The 19448-nt window shown below is 38.7% G+C and overlaps 1 protein-coding gene across 6 annotated transcripts in view; it reads left to right on the top strand.

The window, feature by feature from the left end:
• The window catches only part of LOC140071189 (NACHT, LRR and PYD domains-containing protein 3-like), a 61253-nt gene that overhangs the window by 3835 nt on the left and 37970 nt on the right, over positions 1 to 19448 (top strand). For 3 of the 6 annotated variants that reach the window (XM_072118577.1, XM_072118597.1, XM_072118569.1), the window contains exons 2-6: positions 2076 to 2152; positions 2313 to 2502; positions 6818 to 7086; positions 7482 to 9177; positions 9522 to 9608. In XM_072118577.1, coding sequence (XP_071974678.1) covers positions 2411 to 2502; positions 6818 to 7086; positions 7482 to 9177; positions 9522 to 9608 — 2144 coding nt within the window. In that variant the 5' untranslated portion in view covers positions 2076 to 2152; positions 2313 to 2410. Of the gene's footprint in view, positions 1 to 826; positions 879 to 2075; positions 2153 to 2312; positions 2503 to 6817; positions 7087 to 7481; positions 9178 to 9521; positions 9609 to 19448 lie in introns of those variants that run through there. The other 3 variants (XM_072118605.1, XM_072118614.1, XM_072118586.1) reach the window with 2 other exon arrangements.

Here is a 19448-nt window from a genome sequence, read left to right as displayed (position 1 = left end):
AGCTAGTGCTGAGCCTACTTGGCAAATTTAAGGTTTGCTGCATGTCACTCTTATGATGTCATTGGGGAACAACAATCCTCCCCAAACTGGCAGCGCCCTGTGCCTCCAGCTTGCTAGTGCGGACACTTGGGGCTTAGCCATTTAAATGCCAGAACTGATTGTGAGTGTTAACAGAGCAAAGCTTGAGCCGAAACCATAAAGTTCGGTATGAACCTAAACTTTGTAGTTTGGGTTCTCTACTGGTCTATATTTCCAGTTTTCACTGGCTTTGCAAAAAGGGTGTTTCAATCCAAAGCAACTGAAACCCTCCAGCAGGAGGTTGGGAGAGATCCTATCAGTCATAGCAAGAGAAGTTGGTGATTCTAAGTCTATGATTTCTAGACTATTGCATCTTTAAAACATCACAAACTCATTCAAGTCTTCCAAGAAGGTTGGTCACCCCCGCAAGACAAATGCAAGGACAGGATAATGCAGAGAATCTCCATGGGGAAGCTTTTTTTTTCCTGTTATACATTGTGTTGACGTTTAACAGGATTTGGACGAAAATCCTACTTTATGGTGACCATTAGCAGAAAGAATCAAAATGCTATTTGGATCTGATGGGAAACATTGCGTTCATCAATAAACTGGGGAAAGACTTACCCAAAATGTGTAAAGAATTTAGTGAAAGGTGGTGGTAGAAGTGTCATGATTTGGAAAATGTTTTGTGAAGCAGGAGTTGGACCTCATATACATGTGTGTATCAGATGTGTATCAGAACCTTCCTCAACAACATGTGGTTCCTTCCTTGCATTCATCACTCATTCAGTCTCTTCCTACATTGACAGAACTTTGCAAGAGACTGGAAGAAGAGCGACCCAAAATCCCACCAGAGCAGTGTGAGAGACTACTGTAGTGATGTCCTGTGGCCTCAGAAGTGTGGATGTCAGCAAGCGGCTGCTGACATCAGAAAATTGAGCATTGATTTTATTTTTTATAGACTCGAGTATTAGCCGATTTGAGTTTTTCCAGCACATTTTCTGTGATGTAACATTATGTCACATGTCATTAAGTTGTTAATAAATGTAGTGAATAGAATTTCATGCAGTTTATTTGGCACAAATATTGACAGAATTCTATCTCAGACAGTTTGATAAATCTCCTCTAACTTTTTGAAAATCTCTAACTTTTTGAAATTGTATTTATTTTGGGAACTTGTAATGTAATTGTGAATCTGTATTTACTTTGAACTTAGTCCGGGGTTTGTTATTAAATTTGGTTGTGGCAGGGATGCAGTAACCTTGCTGTGTTTGAGGGCATGGCCAGAGTAATTACTGAAGCTGCTGGGAACAAAATCTGTATCAGACCTCATAAATATATTGTCTAATGTTAAGTGCTGGTCCCTTTACATGGATCCCTAATGGTTATGGAAATTACATTTTCCCTGCGCTACCTACTGCTACCTCTCTGGGAATATGATATCTGAATTGCACACACATTCTTCTATGATCATCCACCTTATGATCATATGCTGTCAGAAAATTGGAAGATAAAGTCACCACCACCACAAAGTATACAAATGTGGGGCATGTGAGTGTAAATGTATAGTACAGCATACTATACCCTGCATAGTGTGTATTGTATGTGTGCTTCTTCTGTGTGTAACCCTGTTCTTGACAGTGTGTAGGCGTGACTCACAATCCACCTGTCACTAGATGTCCACACAGCAAACCTGCAGGTTGCAGATTTCCAGGTTTATCTGAAATCTGAGGAGGTGAAAATCAAATTATGTGCAGCATAAATTATTTTTTATTACAATAGCCTATTATCTTAGTTAGTCACAGTCAATTGATTAAAGTTAAAGTTTTCCTATTTTTTATGCCAGGGCTTAGTTTTCAATACAATTTTTATGTTTCTTCTTTAGTCTCCTGTAGTTCTATTCCACACTTCCTGACTGTAACTGCTCACATTCTTTTGTCCATGACTCACATCTCCAAGTTTTTTTTTGTTTTTGCTTTATTTATAATGCTGAGAATGAAACCATTCCACTGTTGCCAGGCTGGTCACATGCTCCTTATTTGCTTTCTTTCGAGCAGGATGAAAAGTTTACATGCTATTTAAGCCACAAGCAAACCAAGGGAACGGAACAAGATTTATATTACAAAGTCCATAGGTAATGTGTAGGAAACTGGTTTAAGCAGATGTATCCTTGTTAAATCTTTCTGTGAATTCCAACGTTACGGTGACATCAGTGGGGTGTGTCAGATGAATGGAGAATGTCCCACACTTGGAAAAAGTAAGTGACACAGAAAATACATTCTTTTATATTTCAGAATGTCTCTAGCCTGCAACACAGGACCATGGATTCTTCCTGCCAACCAATACATCATGGAATTGCAAGGTTACTATAGATCCACCAGGAAGATGACAAATGAATAGCTCACATACAAGACCATACATGGGAGAGGAGATGGTGACCACTGAAAAGGGTGACACTGTGTTAAACATCTTGAGTAATAAAAGGTAATGTGAGAAAATTTCTGAATTACGAGTATGTTTTTTTTATAAAACTTTTTAATATTAACTTCCTAACAAGTTGGCACTACTTTGTTTTTGTGTCTCCATTATATTCTCCCCACATTAAAAGATCCATACATTTTTAATTTTTCCATGTACAGATATTTATGAGGGCTTGTTTTTTATGTAACGCTGACGGTATTTAATGTTCCATGCTATGTCCCGGGTAACAGGAAAAAAAATCCAAATGTGGTAAAATTGCCAAAAAAACTGCTCCATTTTGTATTTACGGATTTTACTTTTCTTTCCAAATGACACCAATTTATTCTTTGGACCTCTGTGTTTGCACAATCATGCGAATACCAAATATTATATAGGTATTAATATGTTTTAATAGTTTTTAAGAAATAAAAATCTATTCATTTTACCATGTTCTATTGTTAATAACTTTTTCATTCTACAGCGTACAGACTCATGTTTGACCTCATTTTTTGCGGGATGAGATGTTTTCATTGAGTTGTGAAATGGAAAAAAAGTTTCAGTTTGCACCATTTTTGTATTTTGATAAATTTTGTATTTCGATAGACTTTTTGAATACTATTATACCTAAACACAAGGGGCAGATTTAAATGTTTAGCTTTTTATAATTTTTTTTTTTATATCTTTGAACTTTTAAAAAATATTTTCAACTACTTCAAACCCTGAGAGCCAAGATGATGGCACACATGCCCCGACAGGATTCTTATGCCCCTGCCAGCTTTGGAAGAGGCATTTAAATGTTAAACACCTGCTATCCATGCCAGAAATATGCAGCAAACACCAACTTTGTATGCAGAGGGCACTGCCTGTGATTCTTCTCCATACCCAGTTTCAAACCCTTTGCTGTAATAGTACGGCGTACATCAGAAAAGGGTTAGCAAAAAAAAATGTAATCAACATTGATTTATATAAAATAAAGCATATGCCATCGAGCTTATGATCACAAGTGGCCTGACCTCTAAAACACCTACCATGTCCTATGGCTACAGAGCCTATGATTAACTTTCCCTGCCTGGTAGCTCTCTGCCTGTTAACCCTGTTGTAGTTGGAACTCTAACCAGAGGAAATTGATGTTGAGGGCACAAAACTGTATCAGCATTACAATTTGCAGCACATTTATCATTTTACTGATATAACGCCACTTTCTTAAGTAGTAAAACCCCTTGAAAAGAAAAGAGAGAAGTTTATTTTGAAATAAGAATTAGTCAGTAATAAAAGCAGGAACTGAAGCACATGGGTTTAATTACCAACTATATATACTATATTGTATTTTTTCTGTAGTTTGATGAAAATGTGAATACACAGTATTCACTCCAGCATGCTTTCTAGGAACATATTTATACTGTCACAGTAAGTGACCTACTTTTATTATCACATTTGGACATTGCTTGGCTGAATGTAAACATATTATTATAGAGCGTACCTTTATTGAACTTAACAACATAGGTGATTGATCATGTAAATAGAATCTGACATGTGGCTTAGATCAGTTTACAAAAGGTAGAAATAGGGAAAGTCTTTCGTAGCATGAGATATGTTCACTAAAATACAGCCCACATGAGGTGACTAATATTTAACTATAAGCAGTGGTTAATCCCAAGGTGGTAGGAAAAACCTGTTAATCTATTACCATTCTAAGTGAGATTACATTAAGTGTCAGATCTAGTGAGCACTTCTGCTTTCTGAAAAGTTCCTGTTTACTTAGCATGCCTGATGAAACACTTTAAGTATGTGAGATCTGCAAACAATTCACCTTTATAGAGGAGAGAAGCAGCAGTAGTACTCTTTAAGAGTTCTTTATTAACCAAATGTGCAATGTTTTGACAAGAAGGTTTTATCAAACATGATGTTTGATAAAAACTTTCTGTATAAATGTTGCACATGTTTAGTGAATAAAGAATTCAGTTTTTTTTACTGAAATTCATGAAGTACTTTTGCTTCTCTTCTCTACAAATAATTACTTGGATACTGGCAAGTTGGACCATTATCTACGGGCACCCAATAATGCATGCAAACCCTGTAAAGTTATATTGAGTGCTGTCCCACCCCTACCAGGGGCAAAACCATACGGTAAGCAGTCATAGCAATTGCTATGGGGCCCACAGTGTCTGCAGTAATGGATGTATATTTGGGAGTGTATATGCAGTAAGGTGGCCCATTCAGATGTCTGATATGTGGCCCTGCCTCTCCTAGTTACGCCACTGATTCCTACCTTTAGCTGAATCACAAAGAATGAGGAATGTTTTTCTTGTTAACAACGTGACCAAACTTTGTTTTTATTTGTACAACTTCCACCATGTTGTTTAAGCTTCAGTTATAACAGATATATTGTGATATTATGTGACCAGGCACCTGACAGCCTTTATAATCCATTGGCTTCTCAAGATATGTTACACTGTGCTGATGGGCAGACAAACTGATGAATACCCCTGATGAATCTGGCATTTCTGTCATTTAATGGGTCAGAGTTGTGATATGAGCCTGACTGTGTTGTACAACCAGGATGTTGCTGCTGATCACCTAACAAGGCCCTGCACTATTCACTGCTACAGCTCTGGTCCCTCAAGGTTCTAGCAAGAGGACTGGGGACAACAAGGGAAACAATGAGCCTCCAACTGCTAGACCCCCCCACAATCAAAAGAATTTACTATATGTCTTGTTCTCACTAATGGGTGGAGCATCCAACTGCTCTATTCAATTCTATGGGAGTAGAAGATTGCTCCTCATAGTGCTTGGCTACCACTGGCACTCCCATTCACTGTCAACAAGAGTGCCAGATATAGCCATCAAATCATGTGATCATCAATTTCTAACACTCAAATACTACTGGACTCAGAACACATGCTCCTGCTGCTCCACTACTAACAAAGTGGACTAACCTAACATATTATCAACAATACAGGCAGCCCCGGGTTAGGTACAAGATAGGTTCTCTAGGTTTGTTCTTAAGTTGAATATGTAAGTAAGATGGAACCGTATATTTTATAATTGTAACCCCAGCCACATTTTTTTTGGCCTCTGTGACAATTGCATTTTAAAAATGTTGGATTGTCATAAGAATAAGGATTAAAAATAAGGCTTCATTGCAGACACCTTTGATAACTGAAAAATAGAACGAGACACGGGCGGCGCCCCTAGTGCAATAGGTCACTTATAAGTGAGATGAGGTATTAGAGAGTATCTGCTCACCTGAAGACACCTTGTGTCTTATGCGTCTAGAGTAGATACTTTTTGTTCTCCGGTAGCTGTGGCTAGGGTGTGCTGTGTCTTCCCAGGGTCCGGTACAGTGGTAGTGCCGGATAGGGAATCACAGGGATGTAAAGGTTTGAAAAAACCGGGTTGGTATAAGACGCGCTGCCCCAATTGAGTTGTATCCGACACGGTAGTGGAGTGCAAGATATTATTTATTTAGAGGATAAAAAGGACTACGCGTTTCGGGGGTGGTCTACCCCCTTCCTCAGGTCCGTGATAATTGCTAGACAAAACAACATGATAAAAACTAGTTTAGAGTATATATACATATAAAAGAAGATGTTTGTTTTTTTCGAAAAGATTATATAGAGAATAAAAACGTGTCTATAAAGTACAAGTCATTTCGTCGTTTCTTGGTGGAATAAATTCATATCGTACAAGTATTGACAAAAATAATTCATAATTGATAGTATCAAAGGAAATACATTACTATGAATTTCCTGTTTATGTATTTCCTTTGATACTATCAATTATGAATTATTTTTGTCAATACTTGTACGATATGAATTTATTCCACCAAGAAACGACGAAATGACTTGTACTTTATAGACACGTTTTTATTCTCTATATAATCTTTTCGAAAAAAACAAACATCTTCTTTTATATGTATATATACTCTAAACTAGTTTTTATCATGTTGTTTTGTCTAGCAATTATCACGGACCTGAGGAAGGGGGTAGACCACCCCCGAAACGCGTAGTCCTTTTTATCCTCTAAATAAATAATATCTTGCACTCCACTACCGTGTCGGATACAACTCAATTGGGGCAGCGCGTCTTATACCAACCCGGTTTTTTCAAACCTTTACATCCCTGTGACCTTTGATAACTGTCATAGCTGTTTATTGTATCCTAGGGCTACAGTACATTAAATTACCAACATCCAGAGGTCCGTTTGTAACTAGGGGTTGTCTGTAAGTCAGGTGTTCTTAAGTAGGGGACCACCTGTACATTGATTGGTTTTTATATGTCAAAATGGGATTTTGAATAATATAATAATTTTATTGCATAATACTTTTATGCATTTCTAGGTTACCAGCACTGTTGTTTCTGCAGACATATCGAGTACAACTGGTGAATGAATTGGAATATTACATTGTCTCCATTCTTGATCAGGCTCTGCAACAACAGTTACTATCAAGGGATGATTATGAAGAAGTTTACTATGAACGTGGGCCTAGAAATCAAGTGAGAAAATTATTAGATTTAATATATTGTCTTGGAGAAGAAAATGCTTCGATATTTTGTGAACTCTTTCTGAAAGTTAAAGCATCTAGAACACAACAAAACAATGTCAGTGGTGAGTATGTTTCTAAAATATAAAACGCAATGCAAAATTTCGAAAATCCAGAAGTTTATCGGAATAAATTATGTGTAGTCAGATGTGCACAGATTTTGGCATAAGGAATCAACATAACAACATGTATGTAGACGGTAAAGTTGCATCATTTTTACTGTAGGGCATAGTGTGTCACTACACTGATTGTAATGGCCATTATGTATTATTTATTTTTCCTGTAGTGCTACTGTAGGATAAAGGTTTTCTGCCAAGTTTCCCTGTAGATTACATCGGATCATTGTGGCTCATAAAATCCTTATAAAAGAGCTGCATAGATATAATTTTATGAAATCATTTGCTTTTCACATACTGATATAAGAACTCAATAGGATTTTTCCAAAATTCTTTTTTTTCAGAATATGCAAAAATTATTCACAAACACAAACAGGTCCTCGGACGTAGAAGTGATTTCATTAAATTCTATAACTCTAGACATGGAGAAAAGTTCTACTTTTCGGACTATTTTGTGAACCTTCTGCTTGTCAATGGGCACTACAGCTTGGAAATAAAGAAAAATGAGCTACTAACTTTTGGTCAACAACGAATACACCTCCAAAACAAGAAGGAAGATAAATGTAAGTTAAGACTTAATCAGCTTTTTGATCAGCTAAATGAGAAGAGGGTGCCAAGGACAATCCTTGTGAGTGGTGTGGCAGGAATTGGAAAAACAGTTTTTGTTCAAAAACTCTTGCTGGACTTCTCGAGCGCAGTACAGTACCAACACTTTGACTTTGTGCTAAACTTCACTTTTCGGGATCTTAACCTAATTAATAAGCCAGTAACGTTGCGAGAAGTAATATGTAAAAAACATGGACATTTGTCACAAACATTAGATAATATTTTCAAAAATAGTCACAAGCTTTTAGTAGTCTTGGATGGGTTTGATGAATTTAAGTCCTACAACCAACTAGACTTGGAGCAGTATGTTTTTCATCCAGATGAAGAAACCGAAATCCCTCAGCTAATTGGTAGCTTAATAAAAGGAGAACTTCTTCCGGATGCCACTATTTTGCTCACAAGCAGGCCGACGGTCATAAATCACATTCCCGTTGAGTGCATAGAACGCTTTGTGATCATCACTGGATTCTCTGTTACTGAAATAGAAGATTACTTTCAAAAGTTTTTTGGTGACAAGCAATTGGGAAGTGAACAGTTTGTGGTAGTGAAGGAGAATCACTTTCTGTTTACATTATGTTATATCCCAGCTTTTTGTTGGATAGTGTGCAGTGTTCTAAAAGACATCTCAACACTTAACACTGAGCGTCCAAAAACAATGACTGACATTTACTGCCATTACCTTCTAGTCTTATTAAAACATCATGCGCATCAAGTCTACAGCATTAAAGATGGTGCTGTGTTACATGGAATTCTTGCTTTAGGTCATATTGCCTACCATTCCCTTCTGAAGCATGAAACTTTATTTTATGAGAAAGACCTTGAAATGTTTCATACACTACCGAAAGACATTGTAAACAGTTTTCTGGATATAACATGTGTACAGGAGCTTGGATATACCGAAAATGTCCTTTCATTTACCCATTTTACCATACAAGAATTTTTTGCAGCTTTCTATTATGCCCATGCAGAGAACATTAATGAAGACATTATGGATATTGATTTACAGAAAAGTCTGGGTATTGGATCTGGATATTTGGATTTATTTCTTAGGTTTCTTTCAGGATTGATATCAGTACGAAATCAGGACATTCTTTCAAAGCATCTGAATCTTTATGAAAGCAAGAAATCTCAGATGTTCACATCGTGGTTAGTAAAGTCAATTGTTGAATACTGCGAGTCTGGCTCCTACATCCTAAATCTACTACACTGTTTCTTTGAACAGCAAAGGAGCAGTTTGGCAAGTAGGATAACCCCATCTGTGTTACGTCTTAATGTGAGCGACAATGTTTTCTCACCCATTGACTTTGATGTAATAGAATATTTCCTGGACCTTGTTCCCATGGAAATTGAAGAACTTGATTTAACAGCTACACATGTAGATGCAGCTTACTTGAAAAAGTTGCAGCCATACCTTTATAGGTGTAAGAGATTATGGTAAGTAAGCTACTTCCACCTTACTTTTAGTAACTAACTTCAGTCACAAAATGCTGATAATCATGTTAAAGGAATCTACCATTTGTTTTATGCATTGTGCACCAAACATACCTTGAGAATGCTGTAGAGACAGTGATGCAGAAACATTTCCAGTTGTCAAAATTCACACTCTTCAATATTTTGACTAAAATGTGAAGCTGTACAGAAGAAGCAGTTTTTGACATGTGCAATATACACCAACATACCTTTCTTTAGTTTTATTATATCCACCCCAGTAACTTTTAATTGTTATGTGACAAGGTTCTAGCAGTAGTAATTTGTGACCATTGTGTTTTAATCCCTAGGCTTGGTGAGAATAACCTTGATATTGATGCAATCTCAATTCTCTCCAGTGTTTTAATGTCTCCAGAATGCAAGATGGAACTTTTGGGGTAGGTTCTAATTCTTTCCTTTTATATATGGATTTACAAAGCTATTCAAAAGGCATAACTTGGGGGTTATTTTTCATTAGACTAGGTCCTTGGGAAAGTTATATGTCTATTTTGAGCTCTGCTGCCATTCAGATTCAATATAGTGGCTTTGGCCCTTTAATAAATGTTCTTATGGTCTATTTTCTGCCTGGGTTTTTTTTTCAAAAAGTCCCAATAAAGTCTTAATCTTAAACTTAAACTTAATCTTAAACTTCTTTATGGGCACATGGCCGGGCATAGAAGGGAAGGAGGCGCCATTCAGAGCAGATCTGCAATGTCACATCTTACAGGCTATAAAATGTTTATTTTTTTGTAATCTGGAAATATGGGGGATAATTTTTTGGTGGATGAGATCCACGTTTCATTTACATCATTTATGGGGGTTCAATAGCTAATAATCAGATTTTATTAACTCTTTGTTGGTGGTGGTTAAAAAAAATCATTAATTCTTCTTTATGGTTTTTAGCACTTTTTTCCCCGGACGTTCCATACAACGTACCATAAAAATAATGTGTCAACTTTATTCTATGGGTCATCACAATTACAGCAATACCACATTAATATGGCTTTTTTATGGTTAACTTATTTTTCAGAATATAGAACTTTTGTGAGAAATTTGCTTGTTTTTGCATCATCATGTAACAATGGGCAGAATGTTTATATTTTTTTGTTTTACAGAGCTGGTTTAGAGCTTATTTTTTGCGGGACAAGTTGTACTTATTTTGGTATCATGTTGGGGTAAATTTAACTTTTTGATCACTTTTTATGCACTTTTTATGTGGTCAAAATGTGAAAATTTCATAATTTCTGTGCAGTTTTTTTGTTGATTTTTTACGGCGTTCACTGTACGGGTTTAGTGACAATTTTATTTTATTGTACGGGTTGTTACGGACGTTGTGATACCCAATATGTTGTGGTTTTTTGGTGATGTTCACTTTTTTTGTGTTTTATTTGATTACTGCATGGGACAGGACTTTGGGGGACTTTTATTCTTTTTTTAATAATTATTTTTAATTTCACTTTTATTTATTTATTTATTTTTTTTACTGTTTTATTTTGTCCCAGGGTGGGACATGAACAAGTGATCATTTGATCACTTGTTCCTTGTAATATACTGCAATACTAATGTATTGCAGCATATTACATAGTCAGCCTATGCATTTTGCATAGGCTGACAGCTGCACTGTTAGATCGTGCACAGTGCACGCTCATAGCAGGCAGCTACCATAGGCAGCCCTGGGGACCTGATCGGTGGGTGCCGATCGTCGCACCAATGCACCATAGACGCTGCTGTCACTATGACCGCAGTGTCTATAGGGTTAAACAGCCGGGATAGCAACTATCGCGATCCTGCCTGTTACAGCGGGATCCTGGCTACCACGTATCGCCGGGATCCCGCGGCGATCGCACAGGCTCAGCTTCTGAGCCCGGGTGATCGCCGTGACGTGATACTTCGCCAAGGTGCGGGAACGACCCACATCCGATGACGTAGTATCACGTCAAGGTGCGGAAAAGGGTTAATGAAGAGGTGTATATAGTCCTGTGTGACTTTTTAGTAGTTAAAAGTCTCAAACACCGTCAATGTGACTACTTTGAGACTTTTTTTTCGCCAAAAAAGCCTAGAAAAGCCAATGATAAATATAGTGGTAACATGTTTTATCCATTCTTTTATTCTTCACATTGTTTTTGGCCTCAGTTTTTTGGGGTACTGTATATGCTCGAGTATATGCTGATCCGAGTAAAAGCCCAAACCCCTAATTTTAACACAAAAACTGTAAAAACCTATTGACTCAAGTGTAAGCCTAGGGTGGGGAATGCATTGGTCACAGCCTCAACAGTATATAACCAGCAAGCACCCTGTAGTATATAGTCTGTCAGCCCCTGTAGTATATAGCCTGCCAGCCCCTGTAGTATATAGCCTGCCAGCCCCCTGTATTATATAGCCTGTCAGCACCTGTAGTATATAACCTGCCAGCCTACAGTAGTATATAGACTGCCAACACCCTGTAGTATATAGCCAGCCAGCCCCCTGTAGCATATAGCTTGTCAGCCCTCTAGTATATAGCCTGCAGCCCCTGCCCCCAACATAATACCTGTAAGAAAAAAATAAACAGTGTACTCGCCTTCCGTCGTGGCTCCTTGTCCCCGGCGCACACAGTAGAACTTCAGGGAGCAGCTGACATCACGATTCCTGCGACGTACGGACAGACAGTCATTAAAAGCAAATTATTTTTGGTGTAATTTATAGACCCCCTAACATCTCTGAGGAAATAGAGGGTCACCTATATAAACAGATGGAGCGGGCTGCACAGGAGGGGACCGTAGTGATAATGGGAGACTTTAACTTTCCAAATATAAATTGGGGTCAGGGCTCGTCTTCATCTGTGAAGGGGAGACATTTTATGAACATTCTTCAGGATAATTTTATGTTGCAGCTTGTAGAAGGTCCCACAAGAGGTGACTCATTGTTGGACCTTGTGATTTCTAACAATGCGGAGATTGTCCAAAATGTCAGTATCCGGGAACCCCTTGGGAACAGCGATCATGATATAATTATTTTCCTCTTAAACTTTAAAAAGCAGAAACAGGTGGGAAAATCGAAAACTTTGAATTTTAAGAGGGCTAATTTCCAAAAATTCAGGGCTGCAGTACAGGATATAGACTGGGATCAGATACTGTCACATGGTGATACTAATGTTAAATGGGAGAAATTCAAATCTATCCTGGGTTTTTATACTTTTAAATTTATTCCAATAGGTAACAAGTATAGACGGGCTAGATTACACCCCTCGTGGCTTACAGCTACAGTTAAAAGGGCAATTAATGAGAAAAAGAGGGCATTTAAAAAATATAAATCTGACGGGTCACCTGAGGCTTTCAATACTTACAAAAAACTTACCAAAATCTGTAAAAAGGAAATCAAATCAGCCAAAATACAAAATGAAAGACAGGTGGCTAAAGATAGCAAAACAAATCCCAAGAAATTTTTTAGGTATATCAATGCAAAAAAAAATGGGTCACAACAGGTTGGACCCCTTTATTCTGAAAATGGGGCATCGGTGACTGGAGACCAGGAGAAGGCGGAGATACTTAATAGGTTTTTTAGCTCCGTTTATACAATAGAAGAGAGAACTTCTGACTTGGGTGGTGCCAGTGTGAGTCATGCACCCTGTAATATAGTAGACTGGCTGAATTTAGGCATTATCCAATCTAAGCTAAATAAAATCGATGTGTACAAAGCTCCTAGACCAGATGGGTTACACCCCAGAGTTCTTAAAGAACTCAGTTCTGTTATTGCTGTACCACTGTCTAAAATCTTCAGGGATTCCGTAATGTCTGGTGTGGTGCCAAGTGACTGGCGCAAGGCAAATGTGGTGCCAATATATAAAAAGGGCTCTAGAACTTCGCCAGGCAATTACAGGCCTGTAAGCTTAACTTCCATTGTGGGGAAAGTGTTGGAAGGGTTAGTAAAAGACTACATACTGGAGTATGTGACATCAAATATAATAATAAGTGATAACCAGCATGGGTTTACTAAGAATAGAAGTTGTCAAACTAACCTTATCTGCTTCTATGAAGAGGTGAGCAGGTGCCTGGATGGAGGAGCAGCTGTGGATATTGTGTTCTTGGACTTTGCAAAGGCATTTGACACTGTCCCTCATAGACGCCTGATGGGTAAAATTAGGGCTATTGGTTTGGCAGAAATCATTTGCAATTGGATTGAAAACTGGCTCAAGGATCGTATCCAGAGAGTTGTGGTCAATGATTCCTACTCGGAATGGTCACCAGTTATGAGTGGTGTACCTCAGGGTTCTGTGCTTGGCCCTCTACTATTTAATATATTTATCAATGATATAAAGGTAGGAATTAATAGCACTGTGTCTATTTTTGCAGATGACACCAAACTGTGTAGTGTAATACAGTCTATGGAGGATGTTCATAGGCTGCAGGGTGACTTGGACAAACTGAATGTTTGGTCATCCACTTGGCAAATGAGGTTTAATGTGGATAAATGTAAAGTTATGCACCTGGGGGCCAATAATCCAAAGGCAAAATATATCCTTGGGGGAGTACAACTGGGAGAGTCCCTTGTTGAGAAGGTCCTGGGGGTACTAGTAGATCATAAATTGAATAACAGCATGCAATGTCAATCAGCTGCCTCTAAAGCTAGTAGGATCATGTCATGTATCAAAAGTGGAATGGACTCTCGTGATAGGGATGTAATATTACCACTATACAAGGCACTGGTTCGGCCACACCTGGAATATGCTGTCCAGTTCTGGGCACCGGTCCATAAAAAGGATGCCCTGGAGCTGGAGAGGGTTCAACGTAGAGCCACAAAACTGATAAGGGGTATGGAGGGTCTTAGTTATGAGGAAAGATTAAAACAACTAGATTTATTTAGTCTGGAAAAGAGACGACTACGAGGGGACATGATTAATTTATATAAATATATGAATGGTCCATACAAAAAATATGGTGGTAGGATTGTTTCCCCTAAATCCCTTCCTCATCCAATCCCTACCCTTCCTTGGTTGAACTTGATGGACAAGTGTCTTTTTTCAACCGTATAAACTATGAAACTATGAATATGGGTTTAACCGGTTAAGGACAGGGCCCTTTCCTGTTTTTTCATGTCCATTTTTCACTCCCCACCTTCAAAAATCTATAACTTTTTTATTTTTACACGTAAAGAGCTGTGTGACGGCTTGTTTTCTGCGTAACAAATTGCACTTCATAATGATGGTATTAAATATTCCATGCCATGTACTCGAAAGCGGGAAAAAAATTCCAAATGCAATGAAAATGGTGAAAAAACGCATTTGCGCCATTTTCTTGTGGGCTTGGATATTACGTCTTTCACAGAGCGCCCCAAATGACATGTCTATTTTATTCTTTGGGTCTGTGCGATTAAGGGGATACCAAATTTGTATAGGTTTTATAATGTTTTCATACATTTACAAAAATTAAAACCTCCTGTACAAAAATAATTTTTTTGATTTTGCCAACTTCTGGCGCTAATATCTTTTTTATACTATGGTATCCGGAGCTGTGGGTGGTGTCATTTTTTGCTAAATTTGATAATATGTTCAATGATATCATTTTTAGGACTGTACAACCTTTTGATCACTTTTTATAGATTTTTTTAGATTTTTCAAAATGGCAAAAATGTGCCATTTTCGACTTTGGGCGCTATTTTCCGTTACGGGGTTAAACACATTGAAAAAACGTTATCATATTTTGATATATCGGGCATTTTCGGACGCGTCGATACCTGATGTGTTTATGATTTTTACTGTTTATTTATATTTATGTCAGTTCTAGGGAAAGGGGGGGGGGATTTGAAATTTTAGGGTTTTTTATTATAATTTTTTTTTTAACTTTTTTTAATTTTTATTTATACTATTTTTCAGACTCCCTAGGGTACTTTAACCCTAGGTTGTCTGATCGATCCTATCATATACTGCCATACTACAGTATGGCAGTATATGGGGATTTTCTTCCTCATTCATTACAATGTGCTATCAGCACATTGTAATGAAGGGGTTAAAACGAAATAGCCTCGGGTCTTCGGAAGACCCGAGGCTACCATGGAGATGGATCGATGACGTCACGGGGAGCGGCGATCCCAGGTAAGATGGCGGCGCCCATGCGCCGCTATCTGTTTGAGGCTGCCGGCAGCTTTGCCGGCAGCCCATGTTGTGAAAACACCCGCGATCGGTGCTAGCAATATGCAGCAAAGACTTACCTGCTATGGAGAGGGCTCAGCCCGTGAGCCCTCTCCATGCAGCGCGACGCGACCGCCACCGTGAATACACGGCGGGCGGGCGCGAACCGGTTAAAATAACTATAACTTGTTATAGAAAGAGAATCAGCTGAGTGAATGTGTAAAAAGCAGAAGTATAAAAGACAAACAGGAAATGAGTTGCAATAGAAGTGGTTAATGTTACTAGACATCAGGATCAATACAACTACTACTATGATGTTTAATCAGATCTAAATCTTACAATACACATGTTCCACATTTATAAAAAGGAAAGAAATCTGTACTATGTGCACTTTGCCTGGGAGTGTGCAGAGGCAGATTCATTAAAAATGTTGTGCGGTTTTCATGAATCTGGCACCCCCTGCACTGCTCTGGAAGTGTGCATCATTTTTTTGTGTGCACTTTGTTCATGCTGCAGAATTATGGTGCAGACAGCAATAAATATGGCACATGTCAGGCCCTTTGGATGCACATTTCTTCCATCTTGTCGGACACAGTATAACCACGCCACAAAACTTGCGCGGCCATTTATAAATATACAGCATGCACAAGCAGTTTGCAAGTTCTTTCAGTGCAAACTCAGACATAAAACTGGCGCAAGCACTCTTATAGTCACCTTCTCCCGTCTTAAATTCACTACACATAAAGCCTGATAAAATAAATACCGCCGAGTGTGCATGTGTACAGGAGAGTTGGTTTAAATAACTACCGTATATTCCGGCGTATAAGACGACCTGGTGTATAAGACGACCCCCCTACTTTCCTGTTTAAAATATAGAGTTTAAGACTACCCCTTTTCCAACGCATACAACACCGGTAAAAATTAAAAAAAAAAAACAGATTTGAATTTAACATGGTCCTTTTTTTAATGTAAATTCTTATGACATGCAGGTATATAGCAGGAAAACTGTCGCTCATAAACATAAGGCATACAACAACAACATTACCATTACAGCACAGCCCCCAGTAGTATCATAGTATCATAGTATCATAGTATATAAGGCTGGAAGGAGACGCAAGTCCATCAAGTCCAACCTTCAAGAATTAAATAAATGTTTTATCCCCATAACCCGTGATATTTTTTCTCTCCAGAAAGTCATCCAGGCCTCTCTTGAACATGTACATAGAGTCGGCCATAACAACCTCCTGCGGCAGAGAGTTCCATAGTCTCACTGCTCTTACAGTAAAGAACCTTTGTCTATGGTGATGGTAGAATCGCCTCTCCTCTAGGCGTAGAGGATGCCCCCTTGTCCTGGTCACAGGCCTAGGTATAAAAAGATCTTTGGAGAGATCCTTGTATTGTCCGTTCAGGTATTTGTACATTGTAATGAGGTCTCCCCTCAGTCGTCTTTTTTCTAAACTGAATAATCCCAAATTTTGTAATCTGTCATTGTATTCTAGTCCCCCCATTCCCCTAATAATCCTGGTTGCTCTCCTCTGCACCCGTTCCAGCTCTACTATATCCTTTTTATATACTGGTGCCCAAAACTGTACACAATATTCCATGTGTGGTCTGACCAGGGATTTGTATAAGGGCAGAACTATGTCTTTATCATGAGAATCTATTCCTCTCTTGATACATCCCATTATTTTATTTGCTGTAGCAGCAGCCGCCTGGCTCTGGTCACTAAAATTAAGTTTACCATCCACCAATACGCCCAAGTCCTTTTCAGCTTCAGTTTTACTAAGTAATTGACCGTTTAGAACATAATTATACTTTTTGTTTCCATGGCCCAAGTGCATAACTTTACATTTATCTACATTAAACCTCATCAACCATTTCTCTGCCCATCCCTCAAGCTTCCACAAATCCCTCTGTAATGCTAAACTATCGACCTCAGTATTTATTACTTTACACAGCTTAGTATCATCTGCAAATATTGAAACTTGGCTGTGTAAACCCACTACAAGGTCATTGATAAAAATATTAAAAAGAAGTGGCCCCAATACTGACCCCTGTGGCACTCCACTGGTAACATCAACCCAATCTGAGACTGTGCCATTAATGACCACCCTCTGTTTTCTATCACTAAGCCAATTACTTACCCAGATACACAGATTTTCTCCTATTCCCAGCAGTCTCATTTTATATACCAACCTTTTATGTGGCACGGTGTCAAATGCCTTTGAAAAGTCCAGATATACAACATCCACAGCGTCCCCCAGATCCAGTCTTGAACTTACCTCCTCGTAGAAACCAATCAGATTAGTCTGACAGGACCGATCTCTCATAAACCCATGCTGACGCTGGGTTATAAGGTTGTGCACAGTGAGATACTCCAGGATAGCATCTCTAATAAACCCCTCAAATATTTTCCCCACCACAGCAGTTAGACTTACGGGTCTGTAGTTTCCAGGATCGCTATTTGATCCTTTTTTGTATATTGGTACCACATTTGCTATGCGCCATTCCTGTGGAACATAACCAGTCCTCAGTGAATCTTCAAATATTAAAAATAACGGTCTGTCTATCACCGTACATAATTCATGCAGAACTCGGGGGTGTATGCCATCTGGCCCAGGTGATTTATCTATCTTAGTGGTTGCGAGGCGGCGCCGTACCTCTTCCTGGGTTAAACTGTTGACATTATAAAAAGAATTTACATTATTCCTCATTGTGTCTTCCACCAGGGGATTTTCCTGGGTAAAGACAGTTGAGAAGGCGACATTCAGTAGATTGGCCCTTTCCTCATCTCCTTCCACCATGACCCCCATGTTATTTCTAAGGGGACCCACACTCTCTGTTTTTAGTTTCTTATCATTTATATACTTGAAAAATAATTTGGGATTATTTTTGCTCTCCCTGGCAATATTTCTTTCAGTCTCTATTTTTGCGGCCTTTATCTGTTTTTTACAGGATTTATTTTTCTCTCTATAATCCTGTAATGCCTCATCGCTACCTTCACGTTTTAGCACCTTAAACGCTTTATCTTTCTCGCTTATTGCTTTCCTTACAAGACAAGTTAGCCACATAGGCTTTTTCTTGTTCCTTTTATGCTTTTTCCCATAAGGTATGTGTTTCTCACAGGACTTTTTCAGAATATATGAGAAAAAGTCCCATTTTTGGGGGGGGCTTTTGTCTTTGAGAGCATTATCCCAGTCTATGCCTTTAAGGTCTTCCCTTAGTTGATGAAAATTTGCCCTCCTGAAGTTTAGAGTGTTGGTTGCCCCTTCACTAACGTGCTTAGTAAAGCGTAATACAAAATCAATGATATTATGATCACTATTCCCCAGGTTCCCCCCAACCTGTAGTTTTGATACCCTATCAGGTCTGTTGGTAAGGATAAGGTCCAGCAGTGCCCCCCCTCTTGTTGGCTCCAGGACTAGTTGCGACAGGTAATTGTCTTTTGTTGTTGACAAGAACCTGCTACCTTTGAAGGACCTGCATGTTTCTGCCCCCCAGTCAATATCTGGGTAATTGAAGTCCCCCATGATAAGTACTTCACCATGCTTTGAAGCCGCATCCATTTCACTTATCAGCATTTCCTCTGCTGCCTCCATTATATTTGGAGCCTTATAACAAACCCCTAGTAATATTTTATTATTCTTTTTCCCTCCTCTTATCTCCACCCATAGGGACTCCACATTTGCGTTACTGATGTCATCTCGCAAGACGGGCTCGAGGCAAGAATTCACATATAAACAAACCCCTCCCCCTTTTTTATTTATACGATCCTTTCTAAAAAGACTATAACCATCTATAGTAACAGCCCAGTCATAGCTACTGTCCAGCCATGTCTCGCTGATACCCACTATATCATATTTCCGTTCCAACATCATGAGTTCCAGTTCCTCCATTTTGTTTGTGAGGCTTCTGGCATTTGTGTACATACACTTTATATGGTTTTCCCTGTCCGTATTCCTTTTGTCCTTATTCCCCAATCTCATTCCAGCCCCCCTTCCTCCCCCATGGACTATGGCTCTTCCCAGCTCTCTATGTACACCGTCTATTTGCCCTGCACAAGTGTAGTTGCCCTCCCCCCAGGTCTCTAGTTTAAACACTCCTCCAACCTTCTAGCCATTTTTTCCCCTAA

Source organism: Engystomops pustulosus, chromosome 1 (assembly GCF_040894005.1).
Source record: "Engystomops pustulosus chromosome 1, aEngPut4.maternal, whole genome shotgun sequence".
NCBI lineage: Eukaryota > Metazoa > Chordata > Amphibia > Anura > Leptodactylidae > Engystomops > Engystomops pustulosus.
This window is presented reverse-complemented; position numbering and strand designations above follow the sequence as displayed.